Source organism: Megalobrama amblycephala, linkage group LG12 (genome assembly GCF_018812025.1).
Source record: "Megalobrama amblycephala isolate DHTTF-2021 linkage group LG12, ASM1881202v1, whole genome shotgun sequence".
NCBI classification, from domain to species: Eukaryota; Metazoa; Chordata; class Actinopteri; order Cypriniformes; family Xenocyprididae; genus Megalobrama; species Megalobrama amblycephala.
In genome coordinates, this window is record NC_063055.1 from 18,196,216 (window position 1) to 18,212,210 (window position 15,995).

Below are 15,995 nucleotides of genomic sequence, written 5' to 3' on the forward strand. Positions count from 1 at the left end.
TAATTTCTTTAAACGTTTAATAGGGAACTTTGGTTAAAAAATTCATTACAAATACATCTCAGAAATCAGACAATATTACGTTTATTTATCCTCTGCAAAGCATGTTTCCCTCAAATATAACTGTGAGATGTTTTATTGTTAGCAACATAACTTGAAATGTACCTTTCACTCTGGTTGACCTGAAGTTCTGGAACAGTCACTTGTGTTTTGTGTATTTTAACGCCATCTTGTGGTGAACGCCTATTATAATAACAGGAGCAGGTGACCCCCGCAACAGGTAGTTTTGTATCCTTCCAAATAAAATAGTTTTCCTCAACAACCTTTCCCATTCCACTTTTAACTACATTTTATGTCAAAAATAAGTGATTAAGAATTGAAAGTACTGTAAAGCACGAAGAATTGTGAAAAATAGGAACGAATAAAGATGATGAATGTATTAAGCAGCGGAGGGATACAGATGAAATCAGGTTAACGAGCAGACTGGAGTTAATTGAATGTCATTTGGCGCTGCTCGGAGAAAGGGTAAGAGGTGGTTGACGATTTCTAAGATTTCGTTAATTTTATACATATATAATTAGACACTTCATTGTTCCTGACAGTTGTTAAAGTGTTTTTTATCTTATAAACAACGGAAATGTCTTAAACCATCAAATTTAGTTTGTCATCTTGTTTTGTCAGTATTTAACAATTAAGTCATTAAACAAACATTAGTTGCACTATATTATATACACTTTCCTCAAGTATTTTAGACAAATACAAGTATTTCGAATCATTCGAGTAAACATGTTTTCAAGAAAAATAACTTTGTTACAAGCACCAGGGCCCAAGCGCGCCAAACACGTGCAATTATAGGTCTACAATTAACAACTAACATATTAAGTAACGCAATAAAGTAATATGCTTTAATATTGCTTTCTTAAAATGTAATAAGGCAACAGTGTATGATATTTAACCCTTATGCTGTATGTTAGTTAAGTATTTTATAGACCTACGCACTTGTTAAGTGCGCACTTGTCAGAGAACTCGTAATAACTTTGATAATAAAAGTGCACTTTTTATTATACAGGGAAAATTGTTATGTTAATAAACACATTAATTTCATAGAATTCAAGAATTTGAATTTAAACCTAATTAAGACACAATTTGAATAACTCACGTGGCGTTGGGCTCCATACACGTGAACAATATGGATAAATCACATTTTTGCATGTTAATTTTGCAAGATTCCTCGATGCATCTCGGAAATGTTTTTATAAAAATTAGCTCGTTGTTTGTGGCAAATAAAGCCCTTAAGTGTCAGTTGGCCGTTTATAATTACTTTTTGTATCCACCTTTATCTTAACGAGCCTACTGCGTTTTAGATTAAGGGACCCATAATCTTTAAGTTTGGGGAAATTCCGCTCAAAAAGAGTGAAAGCATTTCAAATCAGGAGCTTGCGCTACAAATAATCCGTATAGGTCAGCTTGACTGAATGAGCAGAGCTGTAACATTTCCTTAATCTGCTATTTTCAGATGTCAGAAGAATAGCAACTCTTGGTATTTTCAATGCGACATGGTATAACAAGAATATCTATGGAAAGAGCTCTTTTCAGTAACTGCATTCTTTTCCTCCTGATTATTGTCTTTCAAAAGGACGGAAATCACTTTGAAATATTATCTAATGTTCCATTTAAGGAACATTTTCAATTAATTTTTTAAATTTAATAAATTTAAATTCTTTTAATGTTTGATGGTTGAATGATGAGTAGAATAATGTCATCTCATTGTATCCAGTTTTTAAAAATGCTTATTGCATTCATAAAGCAAACCTTTCGCTGATTGTTAAAGGATTAGTCCACTTTTAAATAAACTTCCTGATAATTTACTCACCCCCATGTTATCCAAGATGTTCATGTCTTCTTTTTGTCAGTCGAAAAGAAATTAAGTTTTTTGATGAAAACATTCCAGGATTAATCTCCTTATAGTGGACTTCAGTGGCCTCCAAACGGTTGAAGGTCAAAATTACAGTTTCAGTGCAGCTTCAAATGGCTTTAAACGAGACCAGACGAGGAATAAGGATCTTATCAAGTGAAACAATCAGTAATTTTCTAAAAAAAAAAAAAATCCAACTGTATATGCTTTATAAACACAAAATATCCTTGAACGTACTTCCGGTTTCTGCATTCTTCAAAACGCTTACGTTGTATGTCCTATGCCTTCCCTATTCTACTTATGGAACGAACGCAGAGCCAGTTTCATTTTTTTCCATAAGTAGAATAGGGAAGGCGTAGGACATACAGCGTAAGTGTTTTGAAGAATGTTGAAATAGATTTCTGCAAAGAAATTCAAAACATGGCCTTTGTGCACCAAACAGTAATGTGGTTCTTAAATATTTATCTCTGTATGTTGTAACCTTAAAACTCTGAACGAGTCAAAGTTGTGCGTGCCTTCTCTTTCCTATTGTGATGTATGTCTGAGTGAAATGTCTTCTCAGACAAGAAAAAGGGCAGGACTTGATTTGTCTATTAGGAATTGGTAGGATGGTTGTGGTTTGGCTATTACTGTGATCTCATGTGAGTGACCGGTTGTCCTGCCCTCACGCCAGTTAAAACGTCATCAGAGAAGAGATGTTTCAAGAGGCAGTGGAAGTTATTTTGATTAAAGAATGTGAGGGCACATGAATTTTAAAATAATTTTTATAAATAAATAATTTATAACAAATACTGCAATATTCCATAAAAAGATGAGAATTGTTTTGACTTCGTGGTGACTTTAACTATTATGTACAGCATTATACACAAGGCATTGTGAAGAAGCATCAATATGACGGGACGGGCAAGAGCGAGGTCAAGAGGCAGAGGTCGTGGTCAAGAGCCTGCTGCTCCTGGCGCTGTGAGTTTATTTATAATTAGTTGAACATGATAAATCTTTATAGAAATAAACTTATTAGTATTCCAATTTCTCTGCAGCAACCACTGGTATCACAAGAGGCTGCGAAGCCTGTTGTGCCCACTCCACCTGAAGGACAGCTGGTGGGCAGAGGGAGACAGAAACCTGCACCTGGAGCGATGTCGGAAGAAGGTAAGTGCATTAGAGCAAAAAGAGGAAATATATAATGTACTATGTCATACTATAACATTCACAAATACTAATTCTTTGGTCTTTTGCTTATTTCTGCTTGTAGCGATGCTCCAGATTTCTGCAGGCTTTCAGCAGGTGAAGATAGGGGAGAGAGGTGGGCGCAGGCGGGATTTCCATGATTCTGGTGTCCACACTCGCCAGCTCATGGAACATGTGAAAGAGTCCAAAACAGGTAACAACAAAATGTTAAGGAGCGTGGGTTGATTTTTACTACATTTCCCATATCCTTGTTCTGGTGTACACAGTTGTATTAATGTGTGATACTAAATTTGAAACTCTTCCTGTGACCACAGGTGTTTCAGGCACTGATATTGAGCTGAGGGCCAATTTCATGCGCCTGCTTTCACGGCCTCTGTGGGCTCTGTATCAGTACCACGTGGACTATAAGCCACCTATGGAGTCCAGACGCCTGCGCTCGGCTTTGCTTTTCCAGCACGAGGAGACTCTGGGCAAAGCACACACCTTTGATGGAGCAATTCTCTTCCTCCCAAACAAACTGCACAATACTGTATGTTTTTACAACCTCAATGTGCTTTGGTTTTTATTTAAATGCTTTTTGTGAGGCTTTGGCATGTGGATTTGATTTGATGGTCAATGATAAGTTAATTCACCTGTAGGAGACGATCCTGTGCAGTGAGACCAGAAATGGAGAGAGGGTTGAGATCACTGTCACACTGACCAATGAACTCCCGCCATCCTCTCCTGTATGTCTGCAGTTTTACAACATCCTCTTCAGGAGGTAATCACAGAATGCAGACTGTTTGAAATTAGTGTTCCGATTCCGATACTAGTATTGGAAATACCAAAATAACAAAAATTCTAGCATCGGTATCGGCGAGTAATTAAATTCATGTACCGATCCGATACCATTTTCTTAAACAACATCTGGTTGTGCCCGCTATCTTTGCTTAACGCAGCAAATCGGAAATCAATTCTTCACGGCTCAGAATACAAACACAGGAAGTTGTGCTGTGTTGCCATAAGCAACCACTGTTTAAAGCAGAGGAAGTGAAAAACAGGGTTATTTATTAGAAATAAACCTAAATAAGATGCTAAACGAATTCATTTAAAGTGAATCTGAAGCCTACCTTTCTCATTCGGCACTGTTTCCATTTTTGAGACGAATGCTAAACTATTAGGCTATTTATCATGTAAGCTTTGTACTTCACTCGCATTATCGACAACATCCTTCACATAACAGCACAGTCAGGCGGTGGTCACAGGACGGCAGATTGTATTACAGAATTGAATTGAGCAGTGTAAAATTTTATATGTTTGGTTGATTGTATTTTATTTTAATATTTAACAGCTGCGATATCAAGTAAGCAATGCAAGAATTTATGTGCGCGCGCATGAGGCGCCGGCGTGACCACTGGAACGTTTTTTTCCTAAACTGTACTCCGAAATGTATGGTTTATGGTCGTAATTTAAAAGCCAGACATAATTCATACATTTACAAAAGACATTTAAATAACGAAAACAAGCAGAATGTCTGTGTCCTTTCCTAGATCGTTGGAGTGCGCCACAATGAACCACTTTCGATTTGTTAATATGTAGACCTAATTATATGGTGAAATGTTTCACGTAGCCTATAGGCATAAATATTCCCTTTTATTGTATATGTGTTATGTAAGCCTATAGTTTTATTCTGTTTTCTCCATTCACCGAACCGCTGCATGTGCGTGATGTGGCGTTGTGTGAACTCATGTTCTACATATTCTGTAATTTTTGCTGGTTTGAAAACGCACAACAAGCTGCATATTAGCCTACTTGACATTCATTTTCACTTAAATGTAGGCCTTAATGGTGACATATCTAGGGCTGTGACAGTAGGCATAAAACCGCGCCACCGCGGTGGTGAAGTTGGCACCGCGGTCGTGGAGTGTCACTGGCGGTATGACATATATATAAAATAATCTCAGAGGTCGCGTTAATCGAAAATTTTCCATCACTGATGGAATTTTTTTTAGCAGTGACAGAAAAAATCTGCAGCCCGTCCATCATTTTGACAGATTATGTAGCTTGTAACTGTAATTCCCACCCCTGTCCAGTTGGTGGTGAGTGCACTCCAGTGTGGCAGCAAAGCGCGAGTTCAGTCTCCAGAATTAAATGAAAACAATTCGCTTGATTACACACAGACGAGCACCCAGTTTAAGCCAATTTTATAATAATAAAGTTACTTATGCATGCTTACTTAAGTTTTGTTATTTTTCTTGCTGACTAAGTTCATGGTCAATGAATGGCTTTTCTGAGGTATAATGTTACGTGACATTAGGTGCGTCCCATTTCGCGTACTTATGCACTATTCTATGACGTTTTTAAGAATAAATAGTGTGATGATCGCATTCTCACAATCCGTTACAAGTGTTCAAGATGAAAACTGAAAGTGACGCAGTCTTTAACTTTCTTTTCATAATATAAATAAATGCATAGCTATTCCTATTTGCTTATCCTGTAAGTTCGTGAATAAAAATGAAAATGGATGAAATCAGAAGCTATTAAATGGGCAATTATTGATTATGATGGATTTTTTTACGATCCTGTCTATCAAAATGACGGCGAAACGCTGTATATATTAGTACTCGGTATCGGCCGATACCCTGAGCTCAGGTATCTGAGTCGGTATCGGGAATGGAAAAGGGGTATCGGAACATCTCTATTTGAAATATGGTTATTTATGAGGAGTTTAACTTTCAGTCCTGTTTATTTTGTGTTGTAGAATCCTGAGGATACTAAACATGCAGCAGATCGGACGCCATTATTACAATCCTGATGATCCATTCAACATTCCCCAGCACAGGTTTTGAAACAAATCTGTTTGTGTGTCTGTGCACACATACCTGCTGCTGGAAAATTATTAAACAATGGACCGTATCTGTTTGCAGGCTGACAATTTGGCCTGGCTTTGTGACCACCATCCTACAGTATGAGTCGAGCATCATGCTGTGCACCGACGTGAGCCACAAGGTTCTGCGCAGCGAGACGGTCCTTGACTTCATGTACAGTCTGAGGCAGCAGTGTGGAGACCAGCGCTTCTCTGAAGCCTGCACGAAGGAGCTTGTGGGCCTGATCATTCTGACCAAGTAAAATGAGCACACATTTACAAATACTCTGTCAGTCAAAAGTTTCTTATCCTCACCAAGGATGCATTTATTTGATCAGAGACACAATAAAACATATTTTGAAATATCACTACAATTTTAAAATATATTTTAATGTAACTTGTTCCTTTAACTGTTAATCTGAATTTTACAGTATAAGCTAAATTAAATCTTTTTGGCATACTTTGAAAAATAGAAAGTTAAAAAGAACAGCATTTATTTGAAATAGTAATCTGTAGCAACAATGTAAAATGTCTTTGTCGTTTTTGATCAATTTAATGTATCCTTGCTGAATAAAAGTATTTATTCAAAGTATTCATAAATTTGTACTGACCCGAAGTTTTTGAATGGTAGCGAGAGTTTTTCTTGGATGGATTTAATACTTCAAAAATATTTAAATAATTTGTAAAAGTGGTTAAATGTGTGAATGTACTAACTAATGGTGTTTAATAAATTATTATTCATAGGTACAATAACAAGACGTACAGGATCGATGACATTGCCTGGGATCATACCCCTAACAACACATTCAAAAAGGGAGATACAGAGATCTCGTTTAAGAACTACTTCAAAACGGTAGCTTAATAACATAGGGAATTATTTTGATACCAGTTGCAGAATTTAATGGTCAGACTCAATCATTCTCTTCCTCTCCAGCAATATGGTCTGGACATAACAGATGGCAACCAGGCTCTTCTGGTTAGTCATGTGAAGAGACTCGGACCCGCAGGACGGCCTCCACCAGGACCTGCCATGCTCGTTCCAGAGTTCTGCTACCTCACTGGCAAGTCTTTATTGAAGACCCATTAAAATGGTTTGAAGAGTGCCATTTTCTTTCATGTGAAGTATTTCAACACATTTCCTATTGAACAGGAAGCTGGGGCGGGACAAAACAAAGGACCCGTCATTTGTTTAATAGCCAGTATCCTGTAGTTTAGTGCAATTGAAGACATTGACAAAACCTTCAATGTATCTGAATATGTCTAGGGCACTATGAAATCCGTTTTTTTTTTTTTTTTTTTTTTTTTAAATTCCATTTTTTCCGTTTTAATTTTTCTGGATTCTGTTTTTTTTTCCGTTTTATTTATTTTTTGACTCCATAAATAAATTTTAGTAATCAAAAAGCATGTCTAATTAATTGAAATAATGAATCTTGTCCAATTTACCAACAATTGAATAAAAATTTTTAGGGCCCTATGATAAAATTTTTATTCTTTCCCCTCAAATTTTATTTTTACCAAATTCTGTTTTCTGGATTTCATTTTAATGGTTTAATTCCATTTTAATAATCAATAATTAAAATAAAAAAATAATTAAAATATATATTTTTATGATTTTTTTTTTTTTTTTTCAGAAGTTCTGTTGTGTATTTAAATGAACGCATACCATTTAATTTATCTTTTAATCATGAAATTAAACTTTTTTGCCAAACAATGTGCTGCACAACAGAGCTTTACTGTTAAAATTAAAACATGGAAGAAACACTGAGATTATAGTTTAAAAATATATTTTAATAATTTATTGTTAAATTAATTTATCTAAATTCTACTGTACAATAGTAATGTTTCTGTCAAGTTAAATCGAACTTTGATTTTGATGGTTTGCCTAGAGCTTTGAGTTTCTCTGTGACGGTAGTTTTCTCAAACGAAGCGTTTAAATGCTGATGAAGTGAATTTCAGAGCAGCTCTGGAGATGAATTTGTGTGTTCATATAGTGAGGCGACAGTGGACGAAAACACTGCGAGCGTCGCATGTGCTTCAGCGTGCGTGCGTCCACGCGAGTGTGTGTGAGGCGGTGTGAGGTAAATGAAACTTCACATTCTAATTTGTCCCGCCACAGTCTCAAAGTACGCCTGTCGCGATATGTAAATAACTGGTTGATAATTGAGTTATAGGGCAAAAGAAATAAACTTAATTGGCGCAAGTCTTTGTGTACTATATTCAAAGTCATCTGAAGCCATTCCATAGCTTCATGTGAGGGACAGAAGAATATGTACATCGTTAAATTAAAGTTCACAGAAACTCGTCTTCCCTCCGCTGCAGCTGTCAGTCAATCTCTGTTCAGCACTCAAACAGCGTGTCGCGTTCGGTAACGACAGTCAGCGCGGTAAAACTCTCCAATATGATATATTCCCATTATAATACTTGATATGCAGATAAAGGGCTGTGGATTTGCATAAAATGACTACATCTTGCTGGAGTTTATTGCCGTTTCTGAACGATGTCATACTGGCTACAGTTAGATCGCACAACTCAAGGACTATGAATTGGTGTCACAAGCACAATAACTGGTATTTAAAAGTGAAAAGAAACATACGATCAATAAACTGTTGATTGCAGATATACATAAGGGTTATCTTTGTGCCGTTAACTTTTCAATGCGCAGCGCAACTGCGAGTTGTAACTCCACTTTGCTTCAAGCACATCATTCTAGATTATTATAAATACACGTCTTTACATTAACGTAAATCAAATATAATTTTTTTTAATTTCATAAGAATGCATATAGTAATTTTAAACTTTATTAACATATTTAGATTTTATAAAATTTCTGTGCAAAGTTTTTTTTCAAGAATTAGGCTAGCATACTTTTTGCTGCTGAATTATATAGTCACCTAGATTATTTATTTATTTATTGGTCAGCTTATGATTATTTTTATTAATTTGTTATTTTTCCTCTATAATGAAAGTAGTGTGTTTAGTGCATTCTGGATTGTTTAACAAATCAAAGAGTGACCATTAGTTTTACAAATACAGATATATAGATACAGGCTTCCACTAATTATTCTAGAAATAAATTAATTCAACAAAGGTAACCTCTTTTGCTACATATTTTTTTAATGGTTTAAATGTATACTCTACACGTTTGACCATATATGAACTATCATTTAGCCTACAATATGTTGTGTACATGACTAATGTGCCCTACCATCACCAATAAATAAATTACTTTTAGAGCACAAAATCGTTTACAAGATAACAAATTTCTTCATTGATCTAATCACTTAAAATTTGGTCTCAGAATGCATCAGATTTATGCATTTAAATTTAAAATGTACAAAATTTTCCTCCGGAGAGATTCCTGCCCAAGCAGGATTGAGTACGAGGATCGTCAGGAATCTCTCTTGAAGGACCACCCACCACATTCTCAGAAAATCCTGTGGGAAACACTGGACCCTATAAGTCACGTGACTGTGATAACATGGTGAATGCAGAGCATCCAGATATCATTCATACTGAATACATACATACTATATAGAACATACTAATTTAATATTTGCAAGGTTTGTTCCTTATCCAATTTCAGTACCTTAGTTAATGATTGATTTGCTTCTTGCTTAAAGTCAGTGGGTGGTGAGGTGGTATTCATAATTAAGGTGAAGGGGACTTTTTTTGTTTTAGAAACTGTTTTATTGTACAAAACTTTGTATACACAAAGGTGAGATGTGTACACTAGCATATAGATGACCTCAAAACTAATAGACAGTAAAATATGGAGTAAAACTAGTTCAAATTTTGTTTTTAAAAAAAAAAAAAGTGAAAAACTCCCTAACCTGCATGCATTTGTTTTGCCTTGAAGGTTTGACTGACAAGATGCGTGCTGATTTCAACATCATGAAGGATCTTGCCTCGCACACAAGGCTGAGTCCTGAACAGAGAGAGAGCAGAATTAACCGCTTAATCTCCAACATCAACAGGTATAGGTTCTCTGCCAGCCCTGTTGATGTGTTGTTTCTTAATTTGGGTATTTGTGTATCTTATCGGCTCTCACTTACACTAGAAACGCAGACGTGCAGAATGAACTTACTACTTGGGGTCTGAGCTTTGAGAACCGACTGCTGAGTCTGAATGGAAGAGTTCTGCCCTCTGAGAGGATCATACAGGGAAGCAGAGCGGTAAGACAGACAGCTTAACATCCCAGAAGGCATTCATAACATAACTTTCATTGAGGTCTTCGTTATTCTCTTTCGCTTTCATCTCTTAGTATGAGTATAACCCATGGGCAGCTGACTGGTCTAAAGAGATGAGAGGTCTCCCTCTGATTAGCTGCATGAATCTGGACAACTGGCTGATGTTCTACACACGTCGGAACGCAGACGTTGCCCAATCTCTGCTTCAAACTCTCAACAGAGTGGCTGGGCCTATGGGAATCCGCATGCAGAGGGCCATCATGTGAGTTGTGTGAACTTTGAATGTCAAAAACTTGCCATTCCATTTTCATGTTAATAAACATTTTCTGCCCGAGCAGGATTGAGTACGAGGATCGTCAGGAATCTCTCTTGAGAGCCCTCCAACAGAACGTAGCACGTGAAACACAGATGGTGAGACCAGCAATCACATTCAAGCACAATTTGAATTTCTAAAGCTTTTGTTTCACACCGCTTCTGTGCCTTCCATAGGTGGTAGTGATCCTGCCTACCAATCGAAAGGACAAGTATGACTGTGTGAAAAAGTACCTGTGTGTGGACTGCCCCACTCCTAGCCAGTGTGTGGTGTCTCGCACCATCAGCAAACCTCAAGCGCTTATGACTGTGGCCACCAAGATTGCTTTGCAGATGAACTGCAAAATGGGAGGAGAGCTGTGGAGTGTAGAAATCCCAGTAAGACTCTGTGATGACATCAATTGTGTTGGCTTGTGCCAAGTGTCAGATTCCAAATTTAATCTTTTTCTTTCAGCTCAGGCAGCTGATGATCGTAGGCATAGACTGTTACCATGACACAGCTGCTGGGAAGAGGTCCATCGGAGCACTGGTGGCCAGTCTGAACCAGGGCATGTCCAGGTAATATAATCATTTGAAGATGGCACAGTTTAAACAAATATAAGGTAAAAATACTGTGCTCAACGCTATATTGGACTGGTTAGGCAATAAAACAAAAGAGGAAGTAAACTGCAAAACATTTGAAGTAGATGAAAGCTTAGTTCTGGGAACCTTGCTGTTTGGTTATTGGTGGACTAGGTAGTCAATAGGATTACATAGTGGAAATGCTGCTTTTGTCATGTGGTTGTACATAATTGTTGTATAATTTCGCTTTTGTTATCTTTTCAGGTGGTTCTCCAAGTGCGTCTTGCAAAACCGTGGTCAGGAGATCATTGATGCACTGAAAGGGTCGTTGCAAGGTGAAAATGTTGCAAAATTCGTTTATTTCGGTTATTAGTAGGGGTGGGAATCTTTAGGCACCTCACGATCCGATTCTGGGAGCCACAATCCGATTCCAAAACGATTCTTGATACTTTTTTATTATTTATTTTCTTTTTAATTACATATGGAATTATAAGTACTTTTTAAATAATTACAAGTTAAAAAAAAAATACATCTGTATGTTAAGCTGTTTATATAGGGACATATAAACAGCTTAACATAAGAGCAAGTAGCCTAGTAAATAATAAAGAGGAACAAGTTACAAATAAACATTACAAGCAATAAGCAAAGAGTGTTTTCAGTATTAAAGAGTAACTGAAAATTTTCCATTCAAGAGCTGTGAGTCAAAAACATCAATGATGCCTTCGTAGAACATTTGTTAGGAAAATAGGTCTACTGGCGGGTGAGACCACAAACTGCAAGCGTAACATCAAGCAAAGCGCGACCCCTAGTTATTAGTGTCACCTTGTTACTTTCCCTATTGATAAAAAATTTAAATTGTTTAAATAAGATAGGAGTTGTTGGGGTTAATACTAAAAGCTTAATTTATTGACTAACTTTCACTTTTTTCTTCTGCCAATTGTATTTAGGCTTTAAAATTCAAAACTTCATTTGTGAAGATTATCTTGAACAAAATGTGTAAGAATTAAAAATTTGTTGGTCGCATCTTATTTTCTGCAACAATCCAAAAGCCAATGGAAAAATCCCCTGATCAAGAGAACCAGGGTGACGCAAACTTGCAAGTTGGCCTAAAAAATACATCATCCCTGCAGCACTCTATACTGAAGCTTGTGTGTCTCTTTAGCTGCTCTAAAGGCCTATCTGAAGTACAACAATTCCCTGCCTTCACGCATCATCGTGTACCGAGATGGAGTTGGAGACGGCATGCTGCAGAGCGTGGTGGACTACGAAGTTCCTCAGATCATGCAGTCCATCAAGACCATGGGGCAAGATTACGAGTAAGCCACACTTCAGCCAGACACATTCACACTATGGGGATTTTGAATTCCCTTGGTTGTATTCACATTTATGTTTTGCATACAGGCCCAAGCTGTCAGTTGTGGTGGTGAAAAAGCGCATCAGCTCCAGATTCTTCGCCCGGATCGATGGAAAAATTGCCAACCCTCCTCCTGGAACAGTCATCGACACTGAGGTCACTCGTCCAGAGTGGTGTGTATAGAGTCTAGCGTTGTCATGATACTGGAATTTCTAACTTTGATACAATACCTTAAAAAATATTGATTTTTGATACCACAGGGAAATTTTTTTTTTTTTTTTTTTTTTAATTATGCCATAACTTTTTTTGGCCATCCATTGAAAATCTTCAATATTTTTAAGCTTCAAAAAGTATGACACATTGTAACAGTAATCCGCATAAATAGACAGGTTTAATCTTCTGAAGAGATACAATCAATTTATATAATGAACTTTTTATTTTAGGCATTTATTCACATATAAAAATTGATCAATTACCATTACAATTATCTCACCTAAATGTTTTCTCACTCAATTTGTTTTTTCAATGGGGTAATTTTGTTGCAGTAGCTTACACACAGCACAAGAACTTGATTTCAACCCTTGAATTGAATTTACAAGTAAACAGTCAGTAATAAAACAAGAACAAATAAATTACAAGTTATAGCACAAATATAGAATACAGATAGAAATTAATTAAACTGCTTTAAGTTTTTTAGGTAGGTCTAACAATAGTATTTAAGAAATACTACAGAAATTGAATAATCATGTAAAACAACACTGGATAGTTTTCTATGTAAAAAAAAAACAGATTAAATAGATTAATTATTAAAATTAAAGTTACAAAAATTATTCAGTCAGGAATATTGAGTGATTTTCTCTTTGATTAACAGAAGGCAGCAGGTTTAATAGGCTGCTGTCACTTTAGGACCTGATGCACGGATCCAATATGGATGATTAGGGCTGCACAATATATTGTTTTGGCATCGAAATCACGATGTGCACATCCGCGATAGTCACATTACAGGATGTGCGATGTCTAGTATAGGGATCGTTAATCTGTACGGACCAGACACCATGGCTCAAAACGCATGTTGATTCTCTGATTAATTGCAAAGTTTGACCATCAGACAAGGAAAGTATCATTTGAATGTGTTTAGGTCTTGTCAGTTTAAACATTCAAGAGATTATAAACCATTTGAGTGCACAAAGATGCAAAAGAGAACTCATTTTTGATTAAAATGCGTGCAGCTGTGCACACAGACAGAGCCATAAAAATCATGTATTAATTTGTATCTTTGTTCTATTATATTCATCAGTGCTTGTAATTTGTTCATTGTTTTCTATGCCTATTCACTAAACTACAAAATTACCCCAGTCATCCTAGAATGATTTTTTCTTTGCAAATAGAGCTATATAGAGCTTTTTTTTCTTATTGCAATATATATCACAGAAAAACAAAATATCGCAATGTTAGTTTTTTTTAATATCGTGCAGCCCTAATCTGATACACAACATGCATTTTATTTCTCTATTGTTAACATTCACTTAAGTCATAACTGTGTTACGTGAATAGTCACCAAGTTGGGCATTTTGACAGAATTTTCACAGTAAGCTGCAAAAAATAATAGACTTTGGTACTTGCAAGCTGTTTGAGAGGTGGCTTTATGTGTGCTCGCTCTGGGTGAGTGCGAAACCTGCGTGAATGAGTAAAATTATGCAGAAATTCAGGCTCTGTAACACCAAAACTATTCAACGAGCGAATGAGATGGTTGAGTGAGAAGGTGGCTGTGTCAACTCTTGCATTTGATTTTAAAGACTCTCCAATTACCCTAATATTAGCCATTTTGTATTAGTTAAATAATATAACCACTAATCTAAACACTGCATCTGTTTTCAGGTATGATTTCTTCATAGTAAGTCAGGCTGTGCGCTTTGGTTGCGTCTCACCTACTCACTACAATGTGGTGTTTGACAACAGCGGCCTCAAACCAGATCACATGCAGAGACTCACCTACAAACTCTGCCACATGTACTACAACTGGCAGGTAATGACCAATGTAGATCAGTATCACACTGCTGCTAATAGCTCTACAATTCTGTGTTGCTCATGTATTCTTCATGGTTTTCTTTCTCCTTTCTTTTAAGGGGATTGTCCGAGTGCCTGCACCATGTCAGTATGCCCACAAACTGGCCTTCCTGGTTGGTCAGAGCATTCACAAGGAGCCCAACATGAACCTGGATGACTTCTTATACTACCTGTAACCTGCTTAAGTGATAAGATGGAGGGTCTGAAATAATAAAGGGGCCATTTTTATTAGTTTCTTTTCCAAGTTTATTCAGTTGAGTGAGAAAGTATACTGTCAGAACATTTGTTCATATACCTACATATAATGTCTTGAGAGAGAGAAGCAGGTACAAAATTTGTTGTGTTTGTAGAGGCAAATGCTTATGGTCCAACTTTTTTTTTGAATATTCACTTCAATTGTTCTGATGCCCTGTGAAGAGGAAGTCCCTGTTTTCTTTTATGTGAAGGGATGGTTGAAAATGCAGATTTCTTGGGTTGTGTGTTTAGAGGCTCTGATAATTTAATTGCACTTTGATTTTCTGGTTTCCGATATAAAAGATTAGTTATGTTTTGAATGTCTTCAGTGTTCATGTGCTGCATACATTCATGTTTCACACAATTACGTGATAGTGATTGTAGATTAAAAATATGAAGGAAATTTTCCATGTGAATCAGAAGTATTGGAAAGTGCTAAAGATGTGTTGAGTCTTGTTGCAGTGCACTGATATAAAAAGAATAAAGCTCAAGTTCACATGGCTTGGTTCTTTTGTTAAAATTTAGACCTTGGGGTACAGTGTAAAGCCCTATTCGGACGGGATTAGTTTTACATGGGGAGGTGGGGGTAAAGTAATCATTACCAGAGCTTCTCAGTGATTTTAGTCCCGTCCGAATGTGCCATCTCAGTAATCATTACGGACAATGCCAGTAAAGATTACGGCGACTTTTACCTTAGTAAAAAGGTCCGGACAAATTACCTCAGGTAATATTAATCCCGTTCGAATAGACCCGCTGTAAATATGTATGGTAAAATTCCGCCATTTCCTGTTTAAAAGTAGTTTTATGCGCATTTTCCGAAAATGGAAGCACTTGAAGAAACATTCATTTGTGTTGTAGGTGGTGGGACAAGTCTGTGGCAATCCTCAAGAATTTTCCATACCATTCAGAGCAAAAAGAAGATCGAAGCAATTGTCAGAGGCACAAAACTAATGTGCATATTACATATTACATCATAATACAATCAGAATTTAATTAATAAATCATTTGACCGGACCTAACTGTTACATAAAGTTTATATATTTAGATTAAAAATGTATTTTTTCAAGAGAAGGCTGGCAGACTAGGGAATGTTGCGACTGCCATTACACGATAGGCTGAGAGGTGAGCACGTGATTAAGTTAGCCGTTACGCTTTCTCCAATGATAAGAGATACAGACCCTTATCTCCCCATTATACACAATCTTTGGTTTTACTGAGATGTCTTGTCCGGTACGAATTGGCCAATTAATATTACAGATGTCCTGAGGTAAAATTACTTTACTGCACATCCCCATGGAAAACTAATCCCGTCCGAATAGGGCTTAAGTGATTTGA

General features: G+C 36.6%; 1 protein-coding gene across 1 annotated transcript; it reads left to right on the forward strand.

Annotated features, from left to right (window-relative positions):
• The first annotated feature begins 380 nt into the window (after window positions 1-380).
• piwil1 (piwi-like RNA-mediated gene silencing 1) lies at window positions 381-15,161 on the forward strand. Its single transcript, XM_048209738.1, has 21 exons — window positions 381-522; window positions 2,770-2,872; window positions 2,950-3,061; window positions 3,165-3,293; window positions 3,415-3,629; window positions 3,739-3,860; window positions 5,841-5,921; window positions 6,007-6,204; window positions 6,690-6,798; window positions 6,880-7,006; window positions 9,802-9,919; window positions 10,003-10,117; window positions 10,207-10,394; window positions 10,471-10,543; window positions 10,622-10,822; window positions 10,899-11,002; window positions 11,270-11,340; window positions 12,168-12,321; window positions 12,407-12,532; window positions 14,238-14,385; window positions 14,486-15,161. The coding sequence occupies exons 2-21, from the start codon at window positions 2,804-2,806 to the stop codon at window positions 14,600-14,602; spliced, it is 2,577 nt and encodes an 858-aa protein (XP_048065695.1). The 5' UTR covers window positions 381-522; window positions 2,770-2,803; the 3' UTR covers window positions 14,603-15,161.
• The last annotated feature ends 834 nt before the right edge of the window (window positions 15,162-15,995 follow it).

Excerpts from the sequence above, each read along its gene's own strand:
- piwil1 (XM_048209738.1), top strand. The coding sequence starts at position 2,804 with ATGACGGGACGGGCAAGAGCGAGGTCAAGAGGCAGAGGTCGTGGTCAA. Across the intron at positions 10,544-10,621 it reads TAGCACGTGAAACACAGATG|GTGGTAGTGATCCTGCCTAC; the intron begins GTGAGACCAGCA and ends TGCCTTCCATAG. Across the intron at positions 11,341-12,167 it reads ACTGAAAGGGTCGTTGCAAG|CTGCTCTAAAGGCCTATCTG; the intron begins GTGAAAATGTTG and ends GTGTCTCTTTAG.